Source organism: Oncorhynchus kisutch, linkage group LG9 (genome assembly GCF_002021735.2).
Source record: "Oncorhynchus kisutch isolate 150728-3 linkage group LG9, Okis_V2, whole genome shotgun sequence".
Lineage (NCBI taxonomy): Eukaryota > Metazoa > Chordata > Actinopteri > Salmoniformes > Salmonidae > Oncorhynchus > Oncorhynchus kisutch.
Window position 1 is genome coordinate 41,345,074 of NC_034182.2, and position 26,514 is coordinate 41,371,587.

General features: G+C 41.7%; 1 protein-coding gene and 23 non-coding genes across 24 annotated transcripts in view; all 24 read left to right on the forward strand.

Moving 5' to 3' along the window:
• The window catches only part of LOC116375311 (zeta-sarcoglycan-like), a 39,013-nt gene extending 35,732 nt beyond the window's left edge, over positions 1–3,281 (forward strand). Inside the window, exon 8 of the mRNA XM_031832608.1 lies at positions 2,957–3,281. Within this exon, the coding sequence (XP_031688468.1) occupies positions 2,957–3,151 (195 nt within the window). The 3' untranslated portion in view covers positions 3,152–3,281. The remainder of the gene's footprint in view (positions 1–2,956) is intronic.
• A 2,704-nt stretch (positions 3,282–5,985) lies between these two features.
• Positions 5,986–6,058, forward strand: trnar-ucu (transfer RNA arginine (anticodon UCU)). Its single transcript has one exon. It is a non-coding gene; the product is annotated as a tRNA-Arg (tRNA).
• Positions 6,059–6,626: 568 nt separating this feature from the next.
• Positions 6,627–6,699, forward strand: trnar-ucu (transfer RNA arginine (anticodon UCU)). Its single transcript has one exon. It is a non-coding gene; the product is annotated as a tRNA-Arg (tRNA).
• Positions 6,700–8,261: 1,562 nt separating this feature from the next.
• On the forward strand, positions 8,262–8,334 carry trnar-ucu (transfer RNA arginine (anticodon UCU)). Its single transcript has one exon. It is a non-coding gene; the product is annotated as a tRNA-Arg (tRNA).
• A 937-nt stretch (positions 8,335–9,271) lies between these two features.
• On the forward strand, positions 9,272–9,344 carry trnar-ucu (transfer RNA arginine (anticodon UCU)). Its single transcript has one exon. It is a non-coding gene; the product is annotated as a tRNA-Arg (tRNA).
• A 1,567-nt stretch (positions 9,345–10,911) lies between these two features.
• trnar-ucu (transfer RNA arginine (anticodon UCU)) lies at positions 10,912–10,984 on the forward strand. Its single transcript has one exon. It is a non-coding gene; the product is annotated as a tRNA-Arg (tRNA).
• A 568-nt stretch (positions 10,985–11,552) lies between these two features.
• trnar-ucu (transfer RNA arginine (anticodon UCU)) lies at positions 11,553–11,625 on the forward strand. The gene has a single exon. It is a non-coding gene; the product is annotated as a tRNA-Arg (tRNA).
• Positions 11,626–12,193: 568 nt separating this feature from the next.
• Positions 12,194–12,266, forward strand: trnar-ucu (transfer RNA arginine (anticodon UCU)). Its single transcript has one exon. It is a non-coding gene; the product is annotated as a tRNA-Arg (tRNA).
• A 936-nt stretch (positions 12,267–13,202) lies between these two features.
• trnar-ucu (transfer RNA arginine (anticodon UCU)) lies at positions 13,203–13,275 on the forward strand. Its single transcript has one exon. It is a non-coding gene; the product is annotated as a tRNA-Arg (tRNA).
• A 1,548-nt stretch (positions 13,276–14,823) lies between these two features.
• trnar-ucu (transfer RNA arginine (anticodon UCU)) lies at positions 14,824–14,896 on the forward strand. Its single transcript has one exon. It is a non-coding gene; the product is annotated as a tRNA-Arg (tRNA).
• A 568-nt stretch (positions 14,897–15,464) lies between these two features.
• Positions 15,465–15,537, forward strand: trnar-ucu (transfer RNA arginine (anticodon UCU)). Its single transcript has one exon. It is a non-coding gene; the product is annotated as a tRNA-Arg (tRNA).
• A 568-nt stretch (positions 15,538–16,105) lies between these two features.
• Positions 16,106–16,178, forward strand: trnar-ucu (transfer RNA arginine (anticodon UCU)). The gene has a single exon. It is a non-coding gene; the product is annotated as a tRNA-Arg (tRNA).
• Positions 16,179–17,114: 936 nt separating this feature from the next.
• trnar-ucu (transfer RNA arginine (anticodon UCU)) lies at positions 17,115–17,187 on the forward strand. Its single transcript has one exon. It is a non-coding gene; the product is annotated as a tRNA-Arg (tRNA).
• A 568-nt stretch (positions 17,188–17,755) lies between these two features.
• Positions 17,756–17,828, forward strand: trnar-ucu (transfer RNA arginine (anticodon UCU)). Its single transcript has one exon. It is a non-coding gene; the product is annotated as a tRNA-Arg (tRNA).
• A 568-nt stretch (positions 17,829–18,396) lies between these two features.
• trnar-ucu (transfer RNA arginine (anticodon UCU)) lies at positions 18,397–18,469 on the forward strand. Its single transcript has one exon. It is a non-coding gene; the product is annotated as a tRNA-Arg (tRNA).
• Positions 18,470–19,035: 566 nt separating this feature from the next.
• Positions 19,036–19,108, forward strand: trnar-ucu (transfer RNA arginine (anticodon UCU)). Its single transcript has one exon. It is a non-coding gene; the product is annotated as a tRNA-Arg (tRNA).
• Positions 19,109–19,674: 566 nt separating this feature from the next.
• trnar-ucu (transfer RNA arginine (anticodon UCU)) lies at positions 19,675–19,747 on the forward strand. The gene has a single exon. It is a non-coding gene; the product is annotated as a tRNA-Arg (tRNA).
• A 934-nt stretch (positions 19,748–20,681) lies between these two features.
• On the forward strand, positions 20,682–20,753 carry trnar-ucu (transfer RNA arginine (anticodon UCU)). The gene has a single exon. It is a non-coding gene; the product is annotated as a tRNA-Arg (tRNA).
• A 654-nt stretch (positions 20,754–21,407) lies between these two features.
• trnar-ucu (transfer RNA arginine (anticodon UCU)) lies at positions 21,408–21,481 on the forward strand. The gene has a single exon. It is a non-coding gene; the product is annotated as a tRNA-Arg (tRNA).
• A 1,303-nt stretch (positions 21,482–22,784) lies between these two features.
• trnar-ucu (transfer RNA arginine (anticodon UCU)) lies at positions 22,785–22,856 on the forward strand. The gene has a single exon. It is a non-coding gene; the product is annotated as a tRNA-Arg (tRNA).
• A 568-nt stretch (positions 22,857–23,424) lies between these two features.
• trnar-ucu (transfer RNA arginine (anticodon UCU)) lies at positions 23,425–23,498 on the forward strand. Its single transcript has one exon. It is a non-coding gene; the product is annotated as a tRNA-Arg (tRNA).
• Positions 23,499–24,151: 653 nt separating this feature from the next.
• Positions 24,152–24,224, forward strand: trnar-ucu (transfer RNA arginine (anticodon UCU)). The gene has a single exon. It is a non-coding gene; the product is annotated as a tRNA-Arg (tRNA).
• Positions 24,225–24,790: 566 nt separating this feature from the next.
• On the forward strand, positions 24,791–24,863 carry trnar-ucu (transfer RNA arginine (anticodon UCU)). The gene has a single exon. It is a non-coding gene; the product is annotated as a tRNA-Arg (tRNA).
• Positions 24,864–25,520: 657 nt separating this feature from the next.
• On the forward strand, positions 25,521–25,593 carry trnar-ucu (transfer RNA arginine (anticodon UCU)). Its single transcript has one exon. It is a non-coding gene; the product is annotated as a tRNA-Arg (tRNA).
• Positions 25,594–26,514: the final 921 nt, after the last annotated feature.

Sequence of the window (26,514 nt, forward strand, 5' to 3'; positions counted from 1 at the left end):
CACCATAGTACCCTCAAAGCTCATCACTAAGCTAAGGAACCTGGGACTAAACACCTCCCTCTGCAACTGGATCCTGGACTTCCTGATGGGCCAACCCCAGGTGGTGAGGGTAGGAAGCAACATATCTGCCACGCTGATCCTCAACACTGGAACTCCACAGGGGTTCGTGCTCAGTCCCCTCCTGTACTCCCTGTTCACCCACGACTGCATGGCCAGGCACGACTCCAACACCATCATTAAGTTTGCTGACGACACAACAGTGTTAGGCCTGATAACCGACAATGACGAGACAGTCGATAGGGAGGAGGTCAGAGACCTGGCTGGGTGGTGCCAGAATAACAACCTATTCCTCAACGTAACCAACACTAAAGAGATGATTGTGGACGACAGGAAAAGGAGCACCGAGCACGTCCCCATTCTCATCGACGGGGCTGTAGTGGAGCAGGTTGAGAGCTTTAAATTCATTGGCATCCACATCAACATCAAACTAGAATGGTCCAAACACATCAAGACAGTCGTGAAGAGGGCACGACAAAGCCTATTCCCCCTCAGGAAACTAAAAAGATTTGGCATGGGTCCTGAGATCCTCAAAAGGTTCTACAGCTGCAACATCGAGAGCATCCTGACAGGTTGCATCACTGCCTGGTACGGCAATTGCCGGGCCTCCGACCGCAAGGCACTTCAGAGGGTAGTGCGTACGGCCCAGTACATCACTGGGGCAAAGCTGCCTGCCATCCAGGACCTCTACACCAGGCGATGTCAGAGGAAGGCCCTAAAAATGTCAAAGACCCCAGCCACCCCAGTCATAGACTGTTCTCTCTACTACCGCTTGGCAAGCAGTGCCGGAGTGCCAAGTCTAGGAAAAAAAGGCTTCTCAACAGTTTTTACCACCAAGACATAAGACTCCTGAACAGGTAACCAAATGGTTACCCGGACTATTTGCATTGTGTCCCTCCCCCAAACCCCTCTTTTACGCTGCTGCTACTCTCTGTTTATCTTATATGCATAGTCACTTTAACTATACATTTATGTACATACTACCTCAATTGGCCCGACCAACCAGTGCTCCCGCACATTGGCTAACCGGGCTATCTGCATTGTGTCCCGCCACCCACCAACCCCTCTTTATGCTACTGCTACTCTCTGTTCATCATATATGCATAGTCACTTTAACCATACCCACATGTACATACTACCTCAATCAGCCTGTCTAACCGGTGTCTGTATAGAGCCTTGCTAAACTTATTTTCACATTTCTTTTCACTGTTGTTTTATTTCTAACTTACCTACACACACATACTTTTTCTTTCTCTCCGCACTATTGGTTAGAGCCTGTAAGTAAGCATTGATTTGTAAACTTTGATTTGATAAACTTTGTAAAGTAAACTTTGATTTGATTTGATGTTCTCCACTGTCACTATTCATATCCATGGTAACCAAGACGACAAACTTTTGAAAAAACATTATCATGTCATTTGCTTGTCATTGTGGTAATGACACAATACTTAGAGATGACTATTTTGTGTAAAAAAAGTAACAAATGGCTTATGTACATCTAATATGTATATAGTTTCCATTTGACCCTTTTTTTAAACAGTTTCTAATTATCAAGACTTTTGTACATGTAATTAAACAAAAATATATATTTCACCTTTATTTAACCAGGTAAGCTAGTTGAGAACAAGTTCTCATTTACAACTGCGACCTGGCCAAGAATAAAGCATAGCAGTTCGACACAAACAACACAGAGTTACACATGGAGTAAACAGTCAATAATACAGTAGAAAAAGTATATGTACAGTGTGTGCAAATGAGCTAAGATGAGGGAGGTAAGGAAATAAATAGGCCATGTGTAACGGCTCTCGTTTGAAGGAGTGGACCAAAGCGCAGCGTGGAAAGTGTTCATTATTTTTATTATCAAAAAAACACTCAAACAAAATAACAAAGTCTAAATGAAAGTGAACAGTTCTGTCAGGTACAAAACAGAAAACAACATCCCACAAAACTAAAAGGGAAAATGACAACTTATATATGATCCCCAATCAGAGACAACGATAGACAGCTGCCTCTGATTGGGAACCACACTAACATAGAAATAAGGAAACTAGAATGCCCACCCTAGTCACATCCTGACCTAACCAAAATAGAGAATAAAAACCTCTCTATGGCCAGGGCGTGACACCATGGTGGCTAATAACAATATACCAATTAAACACTGGAGTGATTGATGTGCAGAAGATGAATGTGCAAGTAGAGATACTGTGGTGCAAATGAGCAAGATTAATAAATAAATACAGTATGGGGATGAGGTAGTTAGATGGGCTATTTACAGATGGGCTATGTACAGGTGCAGTGATCTGTGAGCTACTCTGATACATAGCAATACATAGCAGAATGTGTGAGACAGGAGAAAAACAGTGCAAAACAGTGAAATCCAGACATGAAATGCTTTAGAAAATCAAATAAAACAACATATTGAATGCAGATGGATGTGGAGAAAATACATGTAAATCAAATGTGTCTATACTGTATACTGTATATAGTTCTATGTATATATACACTGCGTTACAACTAACCCCAAGCATAGGACACTTTACTAATTAGTCTTGTGAGAAAATACAACAATTATTATTGTCATCTTACTGATAAAAATGATATACTGTATGTCTATAATGTTCCAGAGGTCAGTAACACAAAAATAAAAACACATATACACATATTAGACATGTAGAGACACTAACATTGGCACATTGAATAACAGCTGTCTAAGTGATTTCTCATTTGAATAATTTAGCCTGTTACAGTTGTACCGGGTCTCCCCTATTCCCAATGCACTCAAATCACCCCCATTTACATATCATTATTTAGTAGAATTGGTATGAATATACCTTTCAGAAAATGTATCATTGCTTTAGGCTAGACAAAATATCAAATCCTGATTCTATTTTCCAATCAGATCTTTTTAGATGCAAACGCGATCCGACTGGGGAGCTTTCTTCCACTTGGTGTCTACTCCCCATCCTCAGACGCAGCTTCTCAGAAACAGACTGTGTACGAGCTGTGCATCTGCCCCAACGGCAAGCTGTACCTCTCCCCCGCCGGCAGCAGATCCAGCTGCTATTCCACAAGCAACGTCTGTCTCTGGAACTGATATAAAGAACACTCTTCCACCACCTGTGATGTTCACTGCTGCTCCAACATCAATAATAGCAAAACAAGGACAGTGGAGACGCCTTGGCCCCGTCCAGAACACTAGCACCTAGAGATGGGGAGGGAGAGAGAGAGACGGGGGGAGAGAGAGAGACGGGGGGGGGGGAGAGACGGGGGGAGAGAGAGAGACAGGGTGAGAGAGAGAGACGGGGGGAGAGAGAGACAGGGGGAGAGAGAGAGACGGGGGAGAGAGAGACGGGGGGAGAGAGAGAGAGAGACGGGGGAGAGAGAGAGACGGGGGGGAAAGAGAGAGACGGGGGGAGAGAGAGAGACGGGGGGAGAGAGACGACGGGGGGAGAGAGAGACAGGGCGAGAGAGAGAGACGGGGGAGAGAGAGAGACGGGGGAGAGAGAGAGACGGGGGAGAGAGAGAGACGGGGGAGAGAGAGAGACGGGGGGAGAGAGAGAGAGAGAGACGGGGGGAGGGAGAGAGACGGGGGGAGAGAGAGAGACGGGGGGAGAGAGAGAGACGGGGGGAGAGAGAGAGACAGGGGGAGAGAGAGAGAGAGAGAGACGGGGGGAGAGAGAGAGAGACGGGGGGAGAGAGACGGGGGGAGAGAGAGAGACGGTGGGAGAGAGAGAGACGGGGGTGCTCTAACTTGATGTAGACCTGTCAAGTATAAGCAATATAGCTAACATTTCACCCAGTCTATCAGAGGGCAAGTTGGACCTACTACCATGGTACTAATGGTTCACGTGCTGTTGGAGTTTTCAGAAGTTTGGAGTTGCGACTGGGAAGTTTCACTTGAGCTAAAATGTTTTTTACCCGAGGTGCCGAGTTCACGTCTGACCTTTTCACTTTTTCAACCAAAAGATGACAACAAATCATTTAAAAAAAAAACATTTGCAAATGTATCAATGTGAATAACGCAACTAGTTAGACCACCATCCCTCTTTCTGTATTTTCCATTGTCTTAAAAGTGTAATCATTTCAAATGTTACGTTTTCTATGTTCGATGTACTGTACTTTAAACTAAAACATGTTTTATAAAGATTTGTACTGGTAAATACAAAAACATTTAGTTTGCCACTTGACTTCCATACAGATGTAAATAACATGATGCTCAATAAGAAAGAACGTACATATATCCATGGTGCCCCCTGACGTACATGAAGAAAGAAAGCTAAATGGTTTAGAGAAGAATATGGGTTAATCATTTTCATATAAGGATGGTTTCCCTGACACAGATGAAGCCTGGAGAATCTCCTTTTCAGTGTCGTAAAGTACTTAAGTATAATACCATAATACTTTAGAGTACTACTTAAGTAATTTTTTTTTTTGGGGGGGGGGTATCTGTACTTTACTTTACTATTTAGATTTTGGACAACTTTTACTTCAAAATTATTTTTTAATTTTTTTAAATTAAAATTAAAATCTTGACACCCAAAAGTACTCGTTACATTTTGAATGCCTAGCAGGACAGGAAAATTGTCCAATTCACGCACTCATCAAGATAACAACCCTTGCGGACTCACTAAACAAATGCTTAGTTTCTTTTATTTCTGAGTGTTGGAGTGTTCTGGTTTACTTAATATAATATATATTATTATATAATATAAGGAATTTGAAACAATGTATACATTCACTTCTGATACTTAAGTATATTTAATACTAAATACTTATAGACTATTACTCAAGTAGAATTTTTACCTGAGTCATTTTTTATTAAGGCATCTTAATAACTAATTAATCACCACAGCTCTTTTTTAACATGTTTTTTAGTCCATGACTGCCCTTAATCTGTGTCTAGGAAACCGTCCCATAGATCTTATCCAACAGTATCATCTAGTAGTCATGTTCCCTCCCTCACCCGCATCGATTCCTCCATTTATTACGTTTTTTTTTGCCAAATAAAACCCATCAGATATACGTGGCCCTGTGGCCAGATTATCCTGTACGGAGATGCATCTGAAAGAGTCTAACTCCCACAACCCTTCACTTACTTCCTGTAACCCCAGGGCACTGTTACCCCTCCAGTAGAGACTATGATGCTACGGTCCATGTTTTTTTTAGACCTTTTAAGCCATTTTGCGCTGCTTGCACTGGGCTGAGGTGCTGGCGGATGTGCCTCTGCTTATCTCCTCCTGTATAGGTATAAGACATACTGTACTTTCCTATGCTCTTCCTGCAGTGATGGCTATTTTAAGAAACATGAGCTGGATCACATTATTTTGGGGTTTGAAAATGCCTATCCCTATTTAGAGTTATTCTTCTGAAATAAAGATTACAGAGTAGCATTAATGAGGGACTGTATTGGCTGATTTCCATGTGATTTTCCTCCTCATTAAGAAATTAAGACTGAAAAGATGCGTGCTTTGATGTGGGTGTTTCTTGTGTGTGTGTCATCGCATGTGGGATGCAATTTTTTTACAATTGCTTCTATCAGTTCGTATAGGTCATGCTGATCTCAGAGAGACACAGTGGCTTAAGACACTGATCTCGTAATCCATGTATTGTGAATTCAAGTATGGTTGTGGGGTACCTGAAAGTGGAGTGATGAAGTGGAAGTGTGCCTGGCAGTTAACCCATTGATTTATGGATTGAAACCATCCTCTGCTTTTCAGTTTGCTTTTAGCAATGAAGTGCAAACAGAAATATTAAACCGTCATTTCATGGGCATGTCTCAGTGCCCTCCGTGATTATTTTTTGACTGCTTCTGTCAGTTTGTACAGGTCATGCTGATTACAGTAGCGAAGCGGAAGCGTGATGTCTACTTTAACCACGTGTACGATCGGTCGAAACCACTCTCTGCTATCCAGTTCATTTTCAGCAAGTGCCCCAGTGGCCTAATGGATAAGGCACTGGCCTTCTAAGCCAGGGATTGTGGGTTTGAGTCCCATCTGGGGTGGATGAATGAAAATTCCTATGGAAGAAGAGAGATCAGCACATAACACAGAGTTTGATGGATTGAAGCTTTCTGATAAAATTTTAGAAATGAAGATTTAACAGGGATAAAAAAGGATAATTTCATGGGCATGTCTCTGTGCCCTCCGAAATGCAATTTTTTTTTACAACTGCTTCTATCAGTTTGTAATGGTCATGCTGATCACACATTTCCACAGTGACTTAAGACACTGACCGCCTAATCCATTTATTGTGAGTTCAAGCATTGTATTGGGGTACCTGAAAGTGGAGGGATGAAGTGGAAGAGTGCAGGGCAGTTAACCCAGTGATTTAGGGATCGAAACCATCCTCTGCTATCCAGTTTGCTTTTAGCAATGAAGTGCAAACAGAAATATTAAACCATCATTTCATGGGCATGTCTCAGTGCCCTCCGTGATTATTTTTTGACTGCTTCTGTCAGTTTGTACAGGTCATGCTGATTACAGAAGCGAAGCACAAGCGTGATGTCTCCTTTAACCATGTGTACGATCGGTCAAAATCACTCTCTGCTATCCAGTTCATTTTCAGCAAGTACCCCAGTGGCCTAATGGATAAGGCACTGGCCTTCTAAGCCAGGGATTGTGGCTTCGAGTTCCATCTGGGGTGGATGAATGAAAATTCCTATGGAGCAAGAGAGATCATCACAAACCACAGAGATTGATTGAATCTTTCTGATTCAATTTTAGAAATGAAGATTTAACAGGGATAAAAAAGGATAATTTCATGGGCATGTCTCTGTGCCCTCCGAAATGCTTTTTTTTTTACAACTGCTTCTATCAGTTCGTAATGGTCATGCTGATCACACATTTCCACAGTGACTTAAGACACTGACCGCCTAATCCATTTATTGTGAGTTCAAGCATTGTATTGGGGTACCTGAAAGTGGAGGGATAAAGTGGAAGAGTGTAGGGCAGTTAACCAAGTGATTTAGGGATCGAAACCATCCTCTGCTATCCAGTTTGCTTTTAGTAATGAAGTGCAAACAGAAGAGAAGAGCTGGGCACATAACACAGAGGTTGATGGATCGAAGCTATCCAATTCTACTTTTAGAAATGAAGTGTAAACAGGGATTATTTTTTTAAATTGGATAATTTCATGTGCATGTCTCTGTGCCCTCCGTAATTCTTTTTTTATTACTGCTTCTATCAATCCATATAGGTCATGCTGATCTCAGAGAGACACAGTGGCTTAAGACACTGATCTCCTAATCCATGTATTGAGAATTCAAGTATTGTTTTAGGGTACCTGAAAGTGGAGTGATGAAGTGGAAGTGTGCCTGGCAGTTAACCCAGTGATTTATGGATCAAAACCATCCTCTGCTATTCAGTTTGCTTTTAGCAATGAAGTGCAAACAGAAATATTAAACCATCATTTCTTGGGCATATCTAAGTGCCCTCCGTGATTATTTTTTGACTGCTTCTGTCAGTTTGTACAGGTCATGCTGATTACAGTAGCGAAGCATAAGCGTGATGTCTACTTTAACCACGTTTACGATCAGTCGAAATCACTCTCTGCTATCCAGTTCTTTTCAGCAAGTGCCCCAGTGGCCTAATGATAAGGCACTGGCCTTCTATGCCAGGGATTGTGGTTTCCAGTCCCATCTGGGGTGGATGAATGCAAATTCCTATGGTGGAAGAGAGATCTGCACATAAAAGAGAGTTTGATGGATTGAATCTTTCTGTTTCAATTTTAGAAATGAAGATTTAACAGGGATAAAAAATGATAATTTCATGTGCATGTCTCTGTGCAGTCCGTAATTCTTTTTTAATTACTGCTTCTATCAATCCAGGTCATGCTGATCACAGAGAGACACAGTGGCTTAAGACACTGATCTCCTAATCCATGTATTGTGAATTCAAGTATTGTTTTGGGGTACCTGAAAGTGGAGTGATGAAGGGGAAGTGTGCCTGGCAGTTAACCCAGTGATTTATGGATCGAAACCATCCTCTGCTTTTCAGTTTGCTTTTAGCAATGAAGTGCAAACAGAAATATTAAACTATCATTTCATGGGCATATCTAAGTGCCCTCCGTGATTATTTTTTGACTGCTTCTGTCAGTTTGTACAGGTCATGCTGATTACAGTAGCGAAGCGTAAGCGTGATGTCTACTTTAACCACGTGTACGATCAGTCGAAATCACTCTCTGCTATCCAGTTCTTTTCAGCAAGTGCCCCAGTGGCCTAATGGATAAGGCACTGGCCTTCTAAGCCAGGGATTGTGGGTTCGAGTCCCATCTGGAGTGGATGAATGCAAATTCCTATGGAGAAAGAGAGATCAGCACATAACAGAGAGTTTGATGGATTGAATCTTTCTGATTCAATTTTAGAAATGAAGATTTAACAGGGATAAAAAAGGATAATTTCATGGGCATGTCTCTGTGCCCTCCGAAATGCTTTTTTTTTTTACAACTGCTTCTATCAGTTCGTAATGGTCATGCTGATCACACATTTCCACAGTGACTTAAGACACTGGACGCCCAATCCATTTATTGTGAGTTCAAGCATTGTATTGGGGTACCTGAAAGTGGAGGGATGAAGTGGAAGAGTGCAGGGCAGTTAACCAAGTGATTTAGGGATCGAAACCATCCTCTGCTATCCAGTTTGCTTTTAGCAATGAAGTGCAAACAGAAGAGAAGAGCTGGGCACATAACACAGAGGTTGATGGATCGAAGCTCTCCAATTCTACTTTTAGAAATGAAGTGTAAACAGGGATTTTTTTTTTAAATTGGATAATTTCATGTGCATGTCTCTGTGCCCTCCGTAATTCTTTTTTTATTACTGCTTCTATCAATCCATATAGGTCATGCTGATCACAGAGAGACACAGTGGCTTAAGACACTGATCTCCTAATCCATGTATTGTGAATTCAAGTATTGTTTTGGGGTACCTGAAAGTGGAGTGATGAAGTGGAAGTGTGCCTGGCAGTTAACCCCAGTGATTTATGGATTGAAACCATCCTCTGCTTTTCAGTTTGCTTTTAGCAATGAAGTGCAAACAGAAATATTAAACCATAATTTCATGGGCATATCTAAGTGCCCTCCGTGATTATTTTTTGACTGCTTCTGTCAGTTTGTACAGGTCATGCTGATTACAGTAGCGAAGCGGAAGCGTGATGTCTACTTTAACCACGTGTACGATCAGTCGAAATCACTCTCTGCTATCCAGTTCTTTTCAGCAAGTGCCCCAGTGGCCTAATGGATAAGGCACTGGCCTTCTAAGCCAGGGATTGTGGGTTCGAGTCCCATCTGGGGTGGATGAATGCAAATTCCAATGGAGGAAGAGAGATCAGCACATAACAGAGAGTTTGATGGATTGAATCTTTCTGATTCAATTTTAGAAATGAAGATTTAACAGGGATAAAAAAGGAGAATTTCATGGGCATGTCTCTGTGCCCTCCGAAATGCTTTTTTTTTTTACAACTGCTTCTATCAGTTCGTAATGGTCATGCTGATCACACATTTCCACAGTGACTTAAGACACTGACCGCCTAATCCATTTATTGTGAGTTCAAGCATTGTATTGGGGTACCTGAAAGTGGAGGGATAAAGTGGAAGAGTGTAGGGCAGTTAACCAAGTGATTTAGGGATCGAAACCATCCTCTGCTATCCAGTTTGCTTTTAGTAATGAAGTGCAAACAGAAGAGAAGAGCTGGGCACATAACACAGAGGTTGATGGATCGAAGCTATCCAATTCTACTTTTAGAAATGAAGTGTAAACAGGGATTATTTTTTTAAATTGGATAATTTCATGTGCATGTCTCTGTGCCCTCCGTAATTCTTTTTTTATTACTGCTTCTATCAATCCATATAGGTCATGCTGATCTCAGAGAGACACAGTGGCTTAAGACACTGATCTCCTAATCCATGTATTGAGAATTCAAGTATTGTTTTAGGGTACCTGAAAGTGGAGTGATGAAGTGGAAGTGTGCCTGGCAGTTAACCCAGTGATTTATGGATCAAAACCATCCTCTGCTATTCAGTTTGCTTTTAGCAATGAAGTGCAAACAGAAATATTAAACCATCATTTCTTGGGCATATCTAAGTGCCCTCCGTGATTATTTTTTGACTGCTTCTGTCAGTTTGTACAGGTCATGCTGATTACAGTAGCGAAGCATAAGCGTGATGTCTACTTTAACCACGTTTACGATCAGTCGAAATCACTCTCTGCTATCCAGTTCTTTTCAGCAAGTGCCCCAGTGGCCTAATGATAAGGCACTGGCCTTCTATGCCAGGGATTGTGGTTTCCAGTCCCATCTGGGGTGGATGAATGCAAATTCCTATGGTGGAAGAGAGATCTGCACATAAAAGAGAGTTTGATGGATTGAATCTTTCTGTTTCAATTTTAGAAATGAAGATTTAACAGGGATAAAAAATGATAATTTCATGTGCATGTCTCTGTGCAGTCCGTAATTCTTTTTTAATTACTGCTTCTATCAATCCAGGTCATGCTGATCACAGAGAGACACAGTGGCTTAAGACACTGATCTCCTAATCCATGTATTGTGAATTCAAGTATTGTTTTGGGGTACCTGAAAGTGGAGTGATGAAGGGGAAGTGTGCCTGGCAGTTAACCCAGTGATTTATGGATCGAAACCATCCTCTGCTTTTCAGTTTGCTTTTAGCAATGAAGTGCAAACAGAAATATTAAACCATCATTTCATGGGCATATCTAAGTGCCCTCCGTGATTATTTTTTGACTGTTTCTGTCAGTTTGTACAGGTCATGCTGATTACAGTAGCGAAGCGTAAGCGTGATGTCTACTTTAACCACGTGTACGATCAGTCGAAATCACTCTCTGCTATCCAGTTCTTTTCAGCAAGTGCCCCAGTGGCCTAATGGATAAGGCACTGGCCTTCTAAGCCAGGGATTGTGGGTTCGAGTCCCATCTGGAGTGGATGAATGCAAATTCCTATGGAGAAAGAGAGATCAGCACATAACAGAGAGTTTGATGGATTGAATCTTTCTGATTCAATTTTAGAAATGAAGATTTAACAGGGATAAAAAAGGATAATTTCATGGGCATGTCTCTGTGCCCTCCGAAATGCTTTTTTTTTTTTACAACTGCTTCTATCAGTTCGTAATGGTCATGCTGATCACACATTTCCACAGTGACTTAAGACACTGACCGCCTAATCCATTTATTGTGAGTTCAAGCATTGTATTGGGGTACCTGAAAGTGGAGGGATGAAGTGGAAGAGTGCAGGGCAGTTAAACAAGTGATTTATGGATCGAAACCATCCTCTGCTTTTCAGTTTGCTTTTAGCAATGAAGTGCAAACAGAAATATTAAACCATCATTTCATGGGCATATCTAAGTGCCCTCCGTGATTATTTTTTGACTGCTTCTGTCAGTTTGTACAGGTCATGCTGATTACAGTAGCGAAGCGGAAGCGTGATGTCTACTTTAACCACGTGTACGATCAGTCGAAATCACTCTCTGCTATCCAGTTCTTTTCAGCAAGTGCCCCAGTGGCCTAATGGATAAGGCACTGGCTTTCTAAGCCAGGGATTGTGGGTTCGAGTCCCATCTGGGGTGGATGAACGCAAATTCCAATGGAGGAAGAGAGATCAGCACATAACAGAGAGTTTGATGGATTGAATCTTTCTGATTCAATTTTAGAAATTAAGATTTAACAGGGATAAAAAAGGAGAATTTCATGGGCATGTCTCTGTGCCCTCCGAAATGCTTTTTTTTTTTACAACTGCTTCTATCAGTTCGTAATGGTCATGCTGATCACACATTTCCACAGTGACTTAAGACACTGACCGCCTAATCCATTTATTGTGAGTTCAAGCATTGTATTGGGGTACCTGAAAGTGGAGTGATGAAGTGGAAGTATGCCTGGCAGTTAACCCAGTGATTTATGGATCGAAACCATCCTCTGCTATCCAGTTTGCTTTTAGCAATGAAGTGCAAACAGAAATATTAAACCATCATTTCATGGGCATATCTAAGTGCCCTCCGTGATTATTTTTTGACTGCTTCTGTCAGTTTGTACAGGTCATGCTGATTACAGAAGCGAAGCACAAGCGTGATGTCTCCTTTAACCATGTGTACGATCGGTCAAAATCACTCTCTGCTATCCAGTTGATTTTCTGCAAGTACCCCAGTGGCCTAATGGATAAGGCACTGGCCTTCTAAGCCAGGGATTGTGGGTTCGAGTCCCATCTGGGGTGGATGAATGCAAATTCCTATGGAGGAAGAGAGATCAGCACATAACAGAGAGTTTGATGGATTGAATCTTTCTGATTCAATTTTAGAAATGAAGATTTAACAGGGATAAAAAAGGATAATTTCATGGGCATGTCTCTGTGCCCTCCGAAATGCTTTTTTTTTTTACAACTGCTTCTATCAGTTCGTAATGGTCATGCTGATCACACATTTCCACAGTGACTTAAGACACTGGACGCCCAATCCATTTATTGTGAGTTCAAGCATTGTATTGGGGTACCTGAAAGTGGAGGGATGAAGTGGAAGAGTGCAGGGCAGTTAACCAAGTGATTTAGGGATCGAAACCATCCTCTGCTATCCAGTTTGCTTTTAGCAATGAAGTGCAAACAGAAGAGAAGAGCTGGGCACATAACACAGAGGTTGATGGATCGAAGCTCTCCAATTCTACTTTTAGAAATGAAGTGTAAACAGGGATTTTTTTTTTAAATTGGATAATTTCATGTGCATGTCTCTGTGCCCTCCGTAATTCTTTTTTTATTACTGCTTCTATCAATCCATATAGGTCATGCTGATCACAGAGAGACACAGTGGCTTAAGACACTGACCGCCTAATCCATTTATTGTGAGTTCAAGCATTGTATTGGGGTACCTGAAAGTGGAGGGATGAAGTGGAAGAGTGCAGGGCAGTTAAACAAGTGATTTATGGATCGAAACCATCCTCTGCTTTTCAGTTTGCTTTTAGCAATGAAGTGCAAACAGAAATATTAAACCATCATTTCATGGGCATATCTAAGTGCCCTCCGTGATTATTTTTTGACTGCTTCTGTCAGTTTGTACAGGTCATGCTGATTACAGTAGCGAAGCACAAGCGTGATGTCTACTTTAACCACGTGTACGATCAGTCGAAATCACTCTCTGCTATCCAGTTCTTTTCAGCAAGTGCCCCAGTGGCCTAATGGATAAGGCACTGGCTTTCTAAGCCAGGGATTGTGGGTTCGAGTCCCATCTGGGGTGGATGAACGCAAATTCCAATGGAGGAAGAGAGATCAGCACATAACAGAGAGTTTGATGGATTGAATCTTTCTGATTCAATTTTAGAAATTAAGATTTAACAGGGATAAAAAAGGAGAATTTCATGGGCATGTCTCTGTGCCCTCCGAAATGCTTTTTTTTTTTACAACTGCTTCTATCAGTTCGTAATGGTCATGCTGATCACACATTTCCACAGTGACTTAAGACACTGACCGCCCAATCCATTTATTGTGAGTTCAAGCATTGTATTGGGGTACCTGAAAGTGGAGTGATGAAGTGGAAGTATGCCTGGCAGTTAACCCAGTGATTTATGGATCGAAACCATCCTCTGCTATCCAGTTTGCTTTTAGCAATGAAGTGCAAACAGAAATATTAAACCATCATTTCATGGGCATATCTAAGTGCCCTCCGTGATTATTTTTTGACTGCTTCTGTCAGTTTGTACAGGTCATGCTGATTACAGAAGCGAAGCACAAGCGTGATGTCTCCTTTAACCATGTGTACGATCGGTCAAAATCACTCTCTGCTATCCAGTTGATTTTCTGCAAGTACCCCAGTGGCCTAATGGATAAGGCACTGGCCTTCTAAGCCAGGGATTGTGGGTTCGAGTATGGAGGAAGAGAGATCAGCACATAACAGAGAGTTTGATGGATTGAATCTTTCTGATTCAATTTTAGAAATGAAGATTTAACAGGGATAAAAAAGGATAATTTCATGGGCATGTCTCTGTGCCCTCCGAAATGCTTTTTTTTTTTACAACTGCTTCTATCAGTTCGTAATGGTCATGCTGATCACACATTTCCACAGTGACTTAAGACACTGGACGCCCAATCCATTTATTGTGAGTTCAAGCATTGTATTGGGGTACCTGAAAGTGGAGGGATGAAGTGGAAGAGTGCAGGGCAGTTAACCAAGTGATTTAGGGATCGAAACCATCCTCTGCTATCCAGTTTGCTTTTAGCAATGAAGTGCAAACAGAAGAGAAGAGCTGGGCACATAACACAGAGGTTGATGGATCGAAGCTATCCAATTCTACTTTTAGAAATGAAGTGTAAACAGGGATTTTTTTTTTAAATTGGATAATTTCATGTGCATGTCTCTGTGCCCTCCGTAATTCTTTTTTTATTACTGCTTCTATCAATCCATATAGGTCATGCTGATCACAGAGAGACACAGTGGCTTAAGACACTGATCTCCTAATCCATGTATTGTGAATTCAAGTATTGTTTTGGGGTACCTGAAAGTGGAGTGATGAAGTGGAAGTGTGCCTGGCAGTTAACCCCAGTGATTTATGGATTGAAACCATCCTCTGCTTTTCAGTTTGCTTTTAGCAATGAAGTGCAAACAGAAATATTAAACCATAATTTCATGGGCATATCTAAGTGCCCTCCGTGATTATTTTTTGACTGCTTCTGTCAGTTTGTACAGGTCATGCTGATTACAGTAGCGAAGCGGAAGCGTGATGTCTACTTTAACCACGTGTACGATCAGTCGAAATCACTCTCTGCTATCCAGTTCTTTTCAGCAAGTGCCCCAGTGGCCTAATGGATAAGGCACTGGCCTTCTAAGCCAGGGATTGTGGGTTCGAGTCCCATCTGGGGTGGATGAATGCAAATTCCAATGGAGGAAGAGAGATCAGCACATAACAGAGAGTTTGATGGATTGAATCTTTCTGATTCAATTTTAGAAATGAAGATTTAACAGGGATAAAAAAGGAGAATTTCATGGGCATGTCTCTGTGCCCTCCGAAATGCTTTTTTTTTTTACAACTGCTTCTATCAGTTCGTAATGGTCATGCTGATCACACATTTCCACAGTGACTTAAGACACTGACCGCCCAATCCATTTATTGTGAGTTCAAGCATTGTATTGGGGTACCTGAAAGTGGAGTGATGAAGTGGAAGTATGCCTGGCAGTTAACCCAGTGATTTATGGATCGAAACCATCCTCTGCTATCCAGTTTGCTTTTAGCAATGAAGTGCAAACAGAAATATTAAACCATCATTTCATGGGCATATCTAAGTGCCCTCCGTGATTATTTTTTGACTGCTTCTGTCAGTTTGTACAGGTCATGCTGATTACAGAAGCGAAGCACAAGCGTGATGTCTCCTTTAACCATGTGTACGATCGGTCAAAATCACTCTCTGCTATCCAGTTGATTTTCTGCAAGTACCCCAGTGGCCTAATGGATAAGGCACTGGCCTTCTAAGCCAGGGATTGTGGGTTTGAGTCCCATCTGGGGTGGATGAATGCAAATTCCTATGGAGGAAGAGAGATCAGCACATAACAGAGAGTTTGATGGATTGAATCTTTCTGATTCAATTTTAGAAATGAAGATTTAACAGGGATAAAAAAGGAAAATTTCATGGGCATGTCTCTGTGCCCTCCGAAATGCTTTTTTTTTTTACAACTGCTTCTATCAGTTCGTAATGGTCATGCTGATCACACATTTCCACAGTGACTTAAGACACTGACCGCCCAATCCATTTATTGTGAGTTCAAGCATTGTATTGGGGTACCTGAAAGTGGAGTGATGAAGTGGAAGTATGCCTGGCAGTTAACCCAGTGATTTATGGATCGAAACCATCCTCTGCTATCCAGTTTGCTTTTAGCAATGAAGTGCAAACAGAAATATTAAACCATCATTTCATGGGCATATCTAAGTGCCCTCCGTGATTATTTTTTGACTGCTTCTGTCAGTTTGTACAGGTCATGCTGATTACAGAAGCGAAGCACAAGCGTGATGTCTCCTTTAACCATGTGTACGATCGGTCAAAATCACTCTCTGCTATCCAGTTGATTTTCTGCAAGTACCCCAGTGGCCTAATGGATAAGGCACTGGCCTTCTAAGCCAGGGATTGTGGGTTCGAGTCCCATCTGGGGTGGATGAATGCAAATTCCTATGGAGGAAGAGAGATCAGCACATAACAGAGAGTTTGATGGATTGAATCTTTCTGATTCAATTTTAGAAATGAAGATTTAACAGGGATAAAAAAGGAGAATTTCATGGGCATGTCTCTGTGCCCTCCGAAATGCTTTTTTTTTTTACAACTGCTTCTATCAGTTCGTAATGGTCATGCTGATCACACATTTCCACAGTGACTTAAGACACTGACCGCCTAATCCATTTATTGTGAGTTCAAGCATTGTATTGGGGTACCTGAAAGTGGAGGGATGAAGTGGAAGAGTGCAGGGCAGTTAACCAAGTGATTTAGGGATCGAAACCATCCTCTGCTATCCAGTTTGCTTTTAGCAATGAAGTGCAAACAGAAGAGAAGAGCTGGGCACATAACACAGAGGTTGATGGATCGAAGCTCTCCAATTCTACTTTTAGAAATGAAGTGTAAACAGGGATTTTTTTTTTAAATTGGATAATTTCATGTGCATGTCTCTGTGCCCTCCGTAATTCTTTTTTTATTACTGCTTCTATCAATCCATATAGGTCATGCTGATCACAGAGAGACACAGTGGCTTAAGACACTGACCGCCCAATCCATTTATTGTGAGTTCAAGCATTGTATTGGGGTACCTGAAAGTGGAGTGATGAAGTGGAAGTATGCCTGGCAGTTAACCCAGTGATTTATGGATCGAAACCATCCTCTGCTATCCAGTTTGCTTTTAGCAATGAAGTGCAAACAGAAATATTAAACCATCATTTCATGGGCATATCTAAGTGCCCTCCGTGATTATTTTTGACTGCTTCTGTCAGTTTGTACAGGTCATGCTGATTACAGAAGCGAAGCACAAGCGTGATGTCTCCTTTAACCATGTGTACGATCGGTCAAAATCACTCTCTGCTATCCAGTTGATTTTCTGCAAGTACCCCAGTGGCCTAATGGATAAGGCACTGGCCTTCTAAGACAGGGATTGTGGGTTCGAGTCCCATCTGGGGTGGATAAATGCAAATTCCTATGGAGGAAGAGAGATCAGCACATAACAGAGAGTTTGATGGATTGAATCTTTCTGATTCAATTTTAGAAATTAAGATTTAACAGGGATAAAAAAAGAGAATTTCATGGGCATGTCTCTGTGCCCTCCGAAATGCTTTTTTTTTTTACAACTGCTTCTATCAGTTCGTAATGGTCATGCTGATCACACATTTCCACAGTGACTTAAGACACTGACCGCCCAATCCATTTATTGTGAGTTCAAGCATTGTATTGGGGTACCTGAAAGTGGAGTGATGAAGTGGAAGTATGCCTGGCAGTTAACCCAGTGATTTATGGATCGAAACCATCCTCTGCTATCCAGTTTGCTTTTAGCAATGAAGTGCAAACAGAAATATTAAACCATCATTTCATGGGCATATCTAAGTGCCCTCCGTGATTATTTTTTGACTGCTTCTGTCAGTTTGTACAGGTCATGCTGATTACAGAAGCGAAGCACAAGCGTGATGTCTCCTTTAACCATGTGTACGATCGGTCAAAATCACTCTCTGCTATCCAGTTGATTTTCTGCAAGTACCCCAGTGGCCTAATGGATAAGGCACTGGCCTTCTAAGCCAGGGATTGTGGGTTTGAGTCCCATCTGGGGTGGATGAATGCAAATTCCTATGGAGGAAGAGAGATCAGCACATAACAGAGAGTTTGATGGATTGAATCTTTCTGATTCAATTTTAGAAATGAAGATTTAACAGGGATAAAAAAGGAGAATTTCATGGGCATGTCTCTGTGCCCTCCGAAATGCTTTTTTTTTTTACAACTGCTTCTATCAGTTCGTAATGGTCATGCTGATCACACATTTCCACAGTGACTTAAGACACTGACCGCCCAATCCATTTATTGTGAGTTCAAGCATTGTATTGGGGTACCTGAAAGTGGAGTGATGAAGTGGAAGTATGCCTGGCAGTTAACCCAGTGATTTATGGATCGAAACCATCCTCTGCTATCCAGTTTGCTTTTAGCAATGAAGTGCAAACAGAAATATTAAACCATCATTTCATGGGCATATCTAAGTGCCCTCCGTGATTATTTTTTGACTGCTTCTGTCAGTTTGTACAGGTCATGCTGATTACAGAAGCGAAGCACAAGCGTGATGTCTCCTTTAACCATGTGTACGATCGGTCAAAATCACTCTCTGCTATCCAGTTGATTTTCTGCAAGTACCCCAGTGGCCTAATGGATAAGGCACTGGCCTTCTAAGCCAGGGATTGTGGGTTCGAGTCCCATCTGGGGTGGATGAATGCAAATTCCTATGGAGGAAGAGAGATCAGCACATAACAGAGAGTTTGATGGATTGAATCTTTCTGATTCAATTTTAGAAATGAAGATTTAACAGGGATAAAAAAGGAGAATTTCATGGGCATGTCTCTGTGCCCTCCGAAATGCTTTTTTTTTTACAACTGCTTCTATCAGTTCGTAATGGTCATGCTGATCACACATTTCCACAGTGACTTAAGACACTGACCGCCCAATCCATTTATTGTGAGTTCAAGCATTGTATTGGGGTACCTGAAAGTGGAGTGATGAAGTGGAAGTATGCCTGGCAGTTAACCCAGTGATTTATGGATCGAAACCATCCTCTGCTATCCAGTTTGCTTTTAGCAATGAAGTGCAAACAGAAATATTAAACCATCATTTCATGGTCATATCTAAGTGCCCTCCGTGATTATTTTTGACTGCTTCTGTCAGTTTGTACAGGTCATGCTGATTACAGAAGCGAAGCACAAGCGTGATGTCTCCTTTAACCATGTGTACGATCGGTCAAAATCACTCTCTGCTATCCAGTTGATTTTCTGCAAGTACCCCAGTGGCCTAATGGATAAGGCACTGGCCTTCTAAGCCAGGGATTGCTGGTTCGAGTCCCATCTGGGGTGGATGAACTCAAATTCCAATGGAGGAAGAGAGATCAGCACATAACAGAGAGTTTGATGGATTGAATCTTTCTGATTCAATTTTAGAAATTAAGATTTAACAGGGATAAAAAAGGAGAATTTCATGGGCATGTCTCTGTGCCCTCCGAAATGCTTTTTTTTTTTACAACTGCTTCTATCAGTTCGTAATGGTCATGCTGATCACACATTTCCACAGTGACTTAAGACACTGACCGCCCAATCCATTTATTGTGAGTTCAAGCATTGTATTGGGGTACCTGAAAGTGGAGGGATGAAGTGGAAGAGTGCAGGGCAGTTAACCAAGTGATTTAGGGATCGAAACCATCCTCTGCTATCCAGTTTGCTTTTAGCAATGAAGTGCAAACAGAAATATTAAACCATCATTTCATGGGCATATCTAAGTGCCCTCCGTGATTATTTTTGACTGCTTCTGTCAGTTTGTACAGGTCATGCTGATTACAGTAGCGAAGCGGAAGCGTGATGTCTACTTTAACCACGTGTACGATCAGTCGAAATCACTCTCTGCTATCCAGTTCTTTTCAGGAAGTGCCCCAGTGGCCTAATGGATAAGGCACTGGCCTTCTAAGCCAGGGATTGTGGGTTCGAGTCCCATCTGGGGTGGATGAATGCAAGTTCCAATGGAGGAAGAGAGATCAGCACATAACAGAGAATTGATGGATTGAATCTTTCTGATTCAATTTTAGAAATGAAGATTTAACAGGGATAAAAAAGGAGAATTTCATGGGCATGTCTCTGTGCCTCCGAAATGCTTTTTTTTTTACAACTGCTTCTATCAGTTCGTAATGGTCATGCTGATCACACATTTCCACAGTGACTTAAGACACTGACCGCCCAATCCATTTATTGTGAGTTCAAGCATTGTATTGGGGTACCTGAAAGTGGAGGGATGAAGTGGAAGAGTGCAGGGCAGTTAACCAAGTGATTTAGGGATCGAAACCATCCTCTGCTATCCAGTTTGCTTTTAGCAATGAAGTGCAAACAGAAGAGAAGAGCTGGGCACATAACACAGAGGTTGATGGATCGAAGCTATCCAATTCTACTTTGAGAAATGAAGTGTAAACAGGGATTTTTTTTTTAAATTTGATAATTTCATGTGCATGTCTCTGTGCCCTCCGTAATTCTTTTTTATTACTGCTTCTATCAATCCATATAGGTCATGCTGATCACAGAGAGACACAGTGGCTTAAGACACTGATCTCCTAATCCATGTATTGTGAATTCAAGTATTGTTTTGGGGTACCTGAAAGTGGAGTGATGAAGTGGAAGTGTGCCTGGCAGTTAACCCAGTGATTTATGGATTGAAACCATCCTCTGCTTTTCAGGTTTGCTTTTAGCAATGAAGTGCAAACAGAAATATTAAACCATCATTTCATGGGCATATCTAAGTGCCCTCCGTGATTATTTTTTGACTGCTTCTGTCAGTTTGTACAGGTCATGCTGATTACAGAAGCGAAGCACAAGCGTGATGTCTCCTTTAACCATGTGTACGATCGGTCAAAATCACTCTCTGCTATCCAGTTGATTTTCTGCAAGTACCCCAGTGGCCTAATGGATAAGGCACTGGCCTTCTAAGCCAGGGATTGTGGGTTCGAGTCCATCTGGGGTGGATGAATGCAAATTCCTATGGAGGAAGAGAGATCAGCACAAAACAGAGAGTTTGATGGATTGAATCTTTCTGATTCAATTTTAGAAATGAAGATTTAACAGGGATAAAAAAGGATAATTCATGGGCATGTCTCTGTGCCCTCCGAAATGCTTTTTTTTTTTACAACTGCTTCTATCAGATCGTAATGGTCATGCTGATCACACATTTCCACAGTGACTTAAGACACTGACCGCCCAATCCATTATTGTGAGTTCAAGCATTGTATTGGGGTACCTGAAAGTGGAGGGATGAAGTGGAAGAGAGGGGCAGGGCAGTAACCAAGTGATTTAGGGATCGAAACCATCCTCTGCTATCCAGTTTGCTTTTAGCAATGAAGTGCAAACAGAAGAGAAGAGCTGGGCACATAACACAGAGTTGATGGATCGAAGCTCTTCCAATTCTACTTTTAGAAATGAAGTGTAAACAGGGATTTTTTTTTTAAATTGGATAATTTCATGTGCATGTCTCTGTGCCCTCCGTGATTATTTTTTGACTGCTTCTGTCAGTTTTGTACGGTTCATGCTGATTACAGTAGCGAGCGGAAGCGTGATGTCTACTTTAACCACGTGTACGATCAGTCGAATCACTCTCTGCTATCCAGTTCTTTCAGCAAGTGCCCCAGTGGCCTAATGGATAAGGCACTGGCCTTCTAAGCCAGGGGATTGTGGGTTCGAGTCCCATCTGGGGTGGATGAACGCAAATTCCAATGGAGGAAGAGAGATCAGCACATAACAGAGAGTTTGAATGGGTTGAATCTTTCTGATTCAATTTTAGAAATGAAGATTTAACAGGGATAAAAAGGAGAATTTCATGGGCATGTCTCTGTGCCCTCCGAAATGCTTTTTTTTTTTACAACTGCTTCTATCAGTTCGTAATGGTCATGCTGATCACACATTTCCACAGTGACTTAAGACACTGACCGCCCAATCCATTTATTGTGAGTTCAAGCATTGTATTGGGGTACCTGAAAGTGGAGTGATGAAGTGGAAGTATGCCTGGCAGTTAACCCAGTGATTTATGGATTGAAACCATCCTCTGCTTTTCAGTTTGCTTTTAGCAATGAAGTGCAAACAGAAATATTAAACCATCATTTCATGGGCATATCTAAGTGCCCTCCGTGATTATTTTTTGACTGCTTCGGTCGTTTGTACAGGTCATGCTGATTACAGAAGGCGAAGCACAAGCGTGATGTCTCCTTTAAACCATGTGTACGATCTGGTCGAAAATCACTCTCTGCTATCCAGTTTGATTTCTGCAAGTACCCCCAGTGGCCTAATGGATAAGGCACTGGCCTTCTAAGCCAGGGGATTGTGGGTTTGAGTCCCATCTGGGGTGGATGAATGCAAATTCCTATGGAGGAAGAGAGATCAGCACATAACAGAGAGTTTGATGGATTGAATCTTTCTGATTCAATTTTAGAAATGAAGATTTAACAGGGATAAAAAGGATAATTTCATGGGCATGTCTCTGTGCCCTCCGAAATGCTTTTTTTTTTACAACTGCTTCTATCAGATCGTAATGGTCATGCTGATCACACATTTCCACAGTGACTTAAGACACTGACCCGCCCAATCCATTTATTGTGAGTTCAAGCATTGTATTGGGGTACCTGAAAGTGGAGGATGAAGTGGAAGAGTGCAGGGCAGTTAACCAAGTGATTTAGGGGATCGAAACCATCCTCTGCTATCCAGTTTGCTTTTAGCAATGAAGTGCAAACAGAAGAGAAGAGCCTGGGCACATAACACAGAGGTTGATGGATCGAAGCTCTCCAATTCTACTTTTAGAAATGAAGTGTAAACAGGGATTTTTTTTTTAAATTGGATAATTTCATGTGCATGTCTCTGTGCCCTCCGGTGATTATTTTTGACTGCTTCTTGTCAGTTTTTACAGGTCATGCTGATTACAGTAGCGAAGCGAAAGCGTGATGTCTACTTTAACCACGTGTACGATCAGTCGAAATCACTCTCTGCTATCCAGTTCTTTTCAGCAAGTGCCCCAGTGGCCTAATGGATAAGGCACTGGCCTTCTAAGCCAGGGATTGTGGGTTCGAGTCCCATCTGGGCGTGATGAACGCAAATTCCAATGGAGGAAGAGAGATCAGCACATAACAGAGAGTTTGATGGATTGAATCTTTCTGATTCAATTTTAGAAATTAAGATTTAACAGGGATAAAAAGGAGAATTCATGGGCATGTCTCTGTGCCCTCCGAAATGCTTGTTTTTTTTTACAACTGCTTCTAGCAGTTCGTAATGGTCATGCTGATCACACATTTTCCACAGTGACTTAAGACACTGACCGCCCAATCCATTTATTGTGAGTTCAAGCATTGTATTGGGGTACCTGAAAGTGGAGTGATGAAGTGGAAGTATGCCTGGCAGTTAACCCAGTGATTTATGGATTGAAACCATCCTCTGCTTTTCAGTTTGCTTTTAGCAATGAAGTGCAAACCAGAATATTAAACCATCATTTCATGGGCATATCTAAGTGCCCTCCGTGATTATTTTTTGACTGCTTCTGTCAGTTTGTACAGTCATGCTGATTACAGAAGCGAAGCACAAGCGTGATGTCTCCTTTAACCATGTGTACGATCGGTCAAAATCACTCTCTGCTATCCAGTTGATTTTCTGCAAGTACCCCAGTGGCCTAATGGATAAGGCACTGGCCTTCTAAGCCAGGGGATTGTGGGTTCGAGTCCCATCTGGGGTGGATGAATGCAAATTCCTATGGAGGAAGAGAGATCAGCACATAACAGAGAGTTTGATGGATTGAATCTTTCTGATTCAATTTTAGAAATGAAGATTTAACAGGGATAAAAAGGATAATTTCATGGGCATGTCTCTGTGCCCTCCGAAATGCTTTTTTTTTTTACAACTGCTTCTATCAGATCGTAATGGTCATGCTGATCACACATTTCCACAGTGACTTAAGACACTGACCGCCCAATCCATTTATTGTGAGTTCAAGCATTGTATTGGGGTACCTGAAAGTGGAGGGATGAAGTGGAAGAGTGCAGGGCAGTTAACCAAGTGATTTAGGGATCGAAACCATCCTCTGCTATCCAGTTTGCTTTAGCAATGAAGTGCAAACAGAAGAGAAGAGCTGGGCACATAACACAGAGGTGATGGATCGAAGCTCTCCAATTCTACTTTTAGAAATGAAGTGTAAACAGGGATTTTTTTTTTAAATTGGATAATTTCATGTGCATGTCTCTGTGCCCTCCGTGATTATTTTTTGACTGCTTCTGTCAGTTTGTACAGGTCATGCTGATTACAGTAGCGAAGCGGAAGCGTGATGTCTACTTTAACCACGTGTACGATCAGTCGAAATCACTCTCTGCTATCCAGTTCTTTTCAGCAAGTGCCCCAGTGGCCTAATGGATAAGGCACTGGCCTTCTAAGCCAGGGATTGTGGGTTCGAGTCCCATCTGGGGTGGATGAACGCAAATTCCAATGGAGGAAGAGAGATCAGCACATAACAGAGAGTTTGCTGGATTGAATCTTTCTGATTCAATTTAGAAATTAAGATTTAACAGGGATAAAAAAGGAGAATTCATGGGCATGTCTCTGTGCCCTCCGAAATGCTTTTTTTTTTTACAACTGCTTCTATCAGTTCGTAATGGTCATGCTGATCACACATTTCCACAGTGACTTAAGACACTGACCGCCCAATCCATTATTGTGAGTTCAAGCATTGTATTGGGGTACCTGAAAGTGGAGTGATGAAGTGGAAGTATGCCTGGCAGTTAACCCAGTGATTTATGGATTGAAACCATCCTCTGCTTTTCAGTTTGCTTTTAGCAATGAAGTGCAAACAGAAATATTAAACCATCATTTCATGGGCATATCTAAGTGCCCTCCGTGATTATTTTTTGACTGCTTCTGTCAGTTTGTACAGGTCATGCTGATTACAGAAGCGAAGCACAAGCGTGATATCTCCCTTTAACCATGTGTACGATCGGTCAAAATCACTCTCTGCTATCCAGTTGATTTTCTGCAAGTACCCCAGTGGCCTAATGGATAAGGCACTGGCCTTCTAAGCCAGGGATTGTGGTTTCGAGTCCCATCTGGGGTGGATGAATGCAAATTCCTATGGAGGAAGAGAGATCAGCACATAACAGAGAGTTTGATGGATTGAATCTTTCTGATTCAATTTTAGAAATGAAGATTTAACAGGGATGAAAAAGGATAATTTCATGGGCATGTCTCTGTGCCCTCCGAAATGCTTTTTTTTTTTACAACTGCTTCTATCAGATCGTAATGGTCATGCTGATCACACATTTCCACAGTGACTTAAGACACTGACCGCCCAATCCATTTATTGTGAGTTCAAGCATTGTATTGGGGTACCTGAAAGTGGAGGGATGAAGTGAAGAAGAGTGCAGGGCAGTTAACCAAGTGATTTAGGGATCGAAAACCATCCTCTGCTATCCAGTTGCTTTTAGCAATGAAGTGCAAACAGAAGAGAAGAGCTGGGCACATAACACAGAGGTTGATGGATCGAAGCTCTCCAATTCTACTTTTAGAAATGAAGTGTAAACAGGGATTTTTTTTTTAATTGGATAATTTCATGTGCATGTCTCTGTGCCCTCCGTGATTATTTTTTGACTGCTTCTGTCAGTTTGTACAGGTCATGCTGATTACAGTAGCGAAGCGGAAGCGTGATGTCTACTTTAACCACGTGTACGATCAGTCGAAATCACTCTCTGCTATCCAGTTCTTTTCAGCAAGTGCCCCAGTGGCCTAATGGATAAGGCACTGGCCTTCTAAGCCAGGGATTGTGGGTTCGAGTCCCATCTGGGGTGGATGAACGCAAATTCCAATGGAGGAAGAGAGATCAGCACATAACAGAGAGTTTGATGGATTGAATCTTTCTGATTCAATTTTAGAAATTAAGATTTAACAGGGATAAAAAAGGAGAATTTCATGGGCATGTCTCTGTGCCCTCCGAAATGCTTTTTTTTTTACAACTGCTTCTATCAGTTCGTAATGGTCATGCTGATCACACATTTCCACAGTGACTTAAGACACTGACCGCCCAATCCATTTATTGTGAGTTCAAGCATTGTATTGGGGTACCTGAAAGTGGAGTGATGAAGTGAAGTATGCCTGGCAGTTAACCCAGTGATTTATGGATTGAAACCATCCTCTGCTTTTCAGTTTGCTTTTAGCAATGAAGTGCAAACAGAAATATTAAACCATCATTTCATGGGCATATCTAAGTGCCCTCCGTGATTATTTTTGACTGCTTCTGTTTGGTGTACAGGTCATGCTGATTACATAGCGAAGCAAAGCGTGATGTCTACTTTAACCACGTGTACGATCAGTCGAAATCACTCTCTGCTATCCAGTTTCTTTTTCAGCAAGTGCCCCAGTGGCCTAATGGATAAGGCACTGGCCTCTAAGCCAGGGATTGTGGGTTTCGAGTCCATCTGGGGTGGATGAATGCAAATTCCTATGGAGGAAGAAGAGATCAGCACATAACAGAGAGTTTGATGGATTGAATCTTTCTGATTCAATTTTAGAAATGAAGATTTAACAGGGATAAAAAAGGATAATTTCATGGGCATGTCTCTGTGCCCTCCGAAATGCTTTTTTTTTTTTACAACTGCTTCTATCAGTTCGTAATGGTCATGCTGATCACACATTTCCACAGTGACTTAAGACACTGACCACCCAATCCATTTATTGTGAGTTCAAGCATTGTATTGGGGTACTGAAAGTGG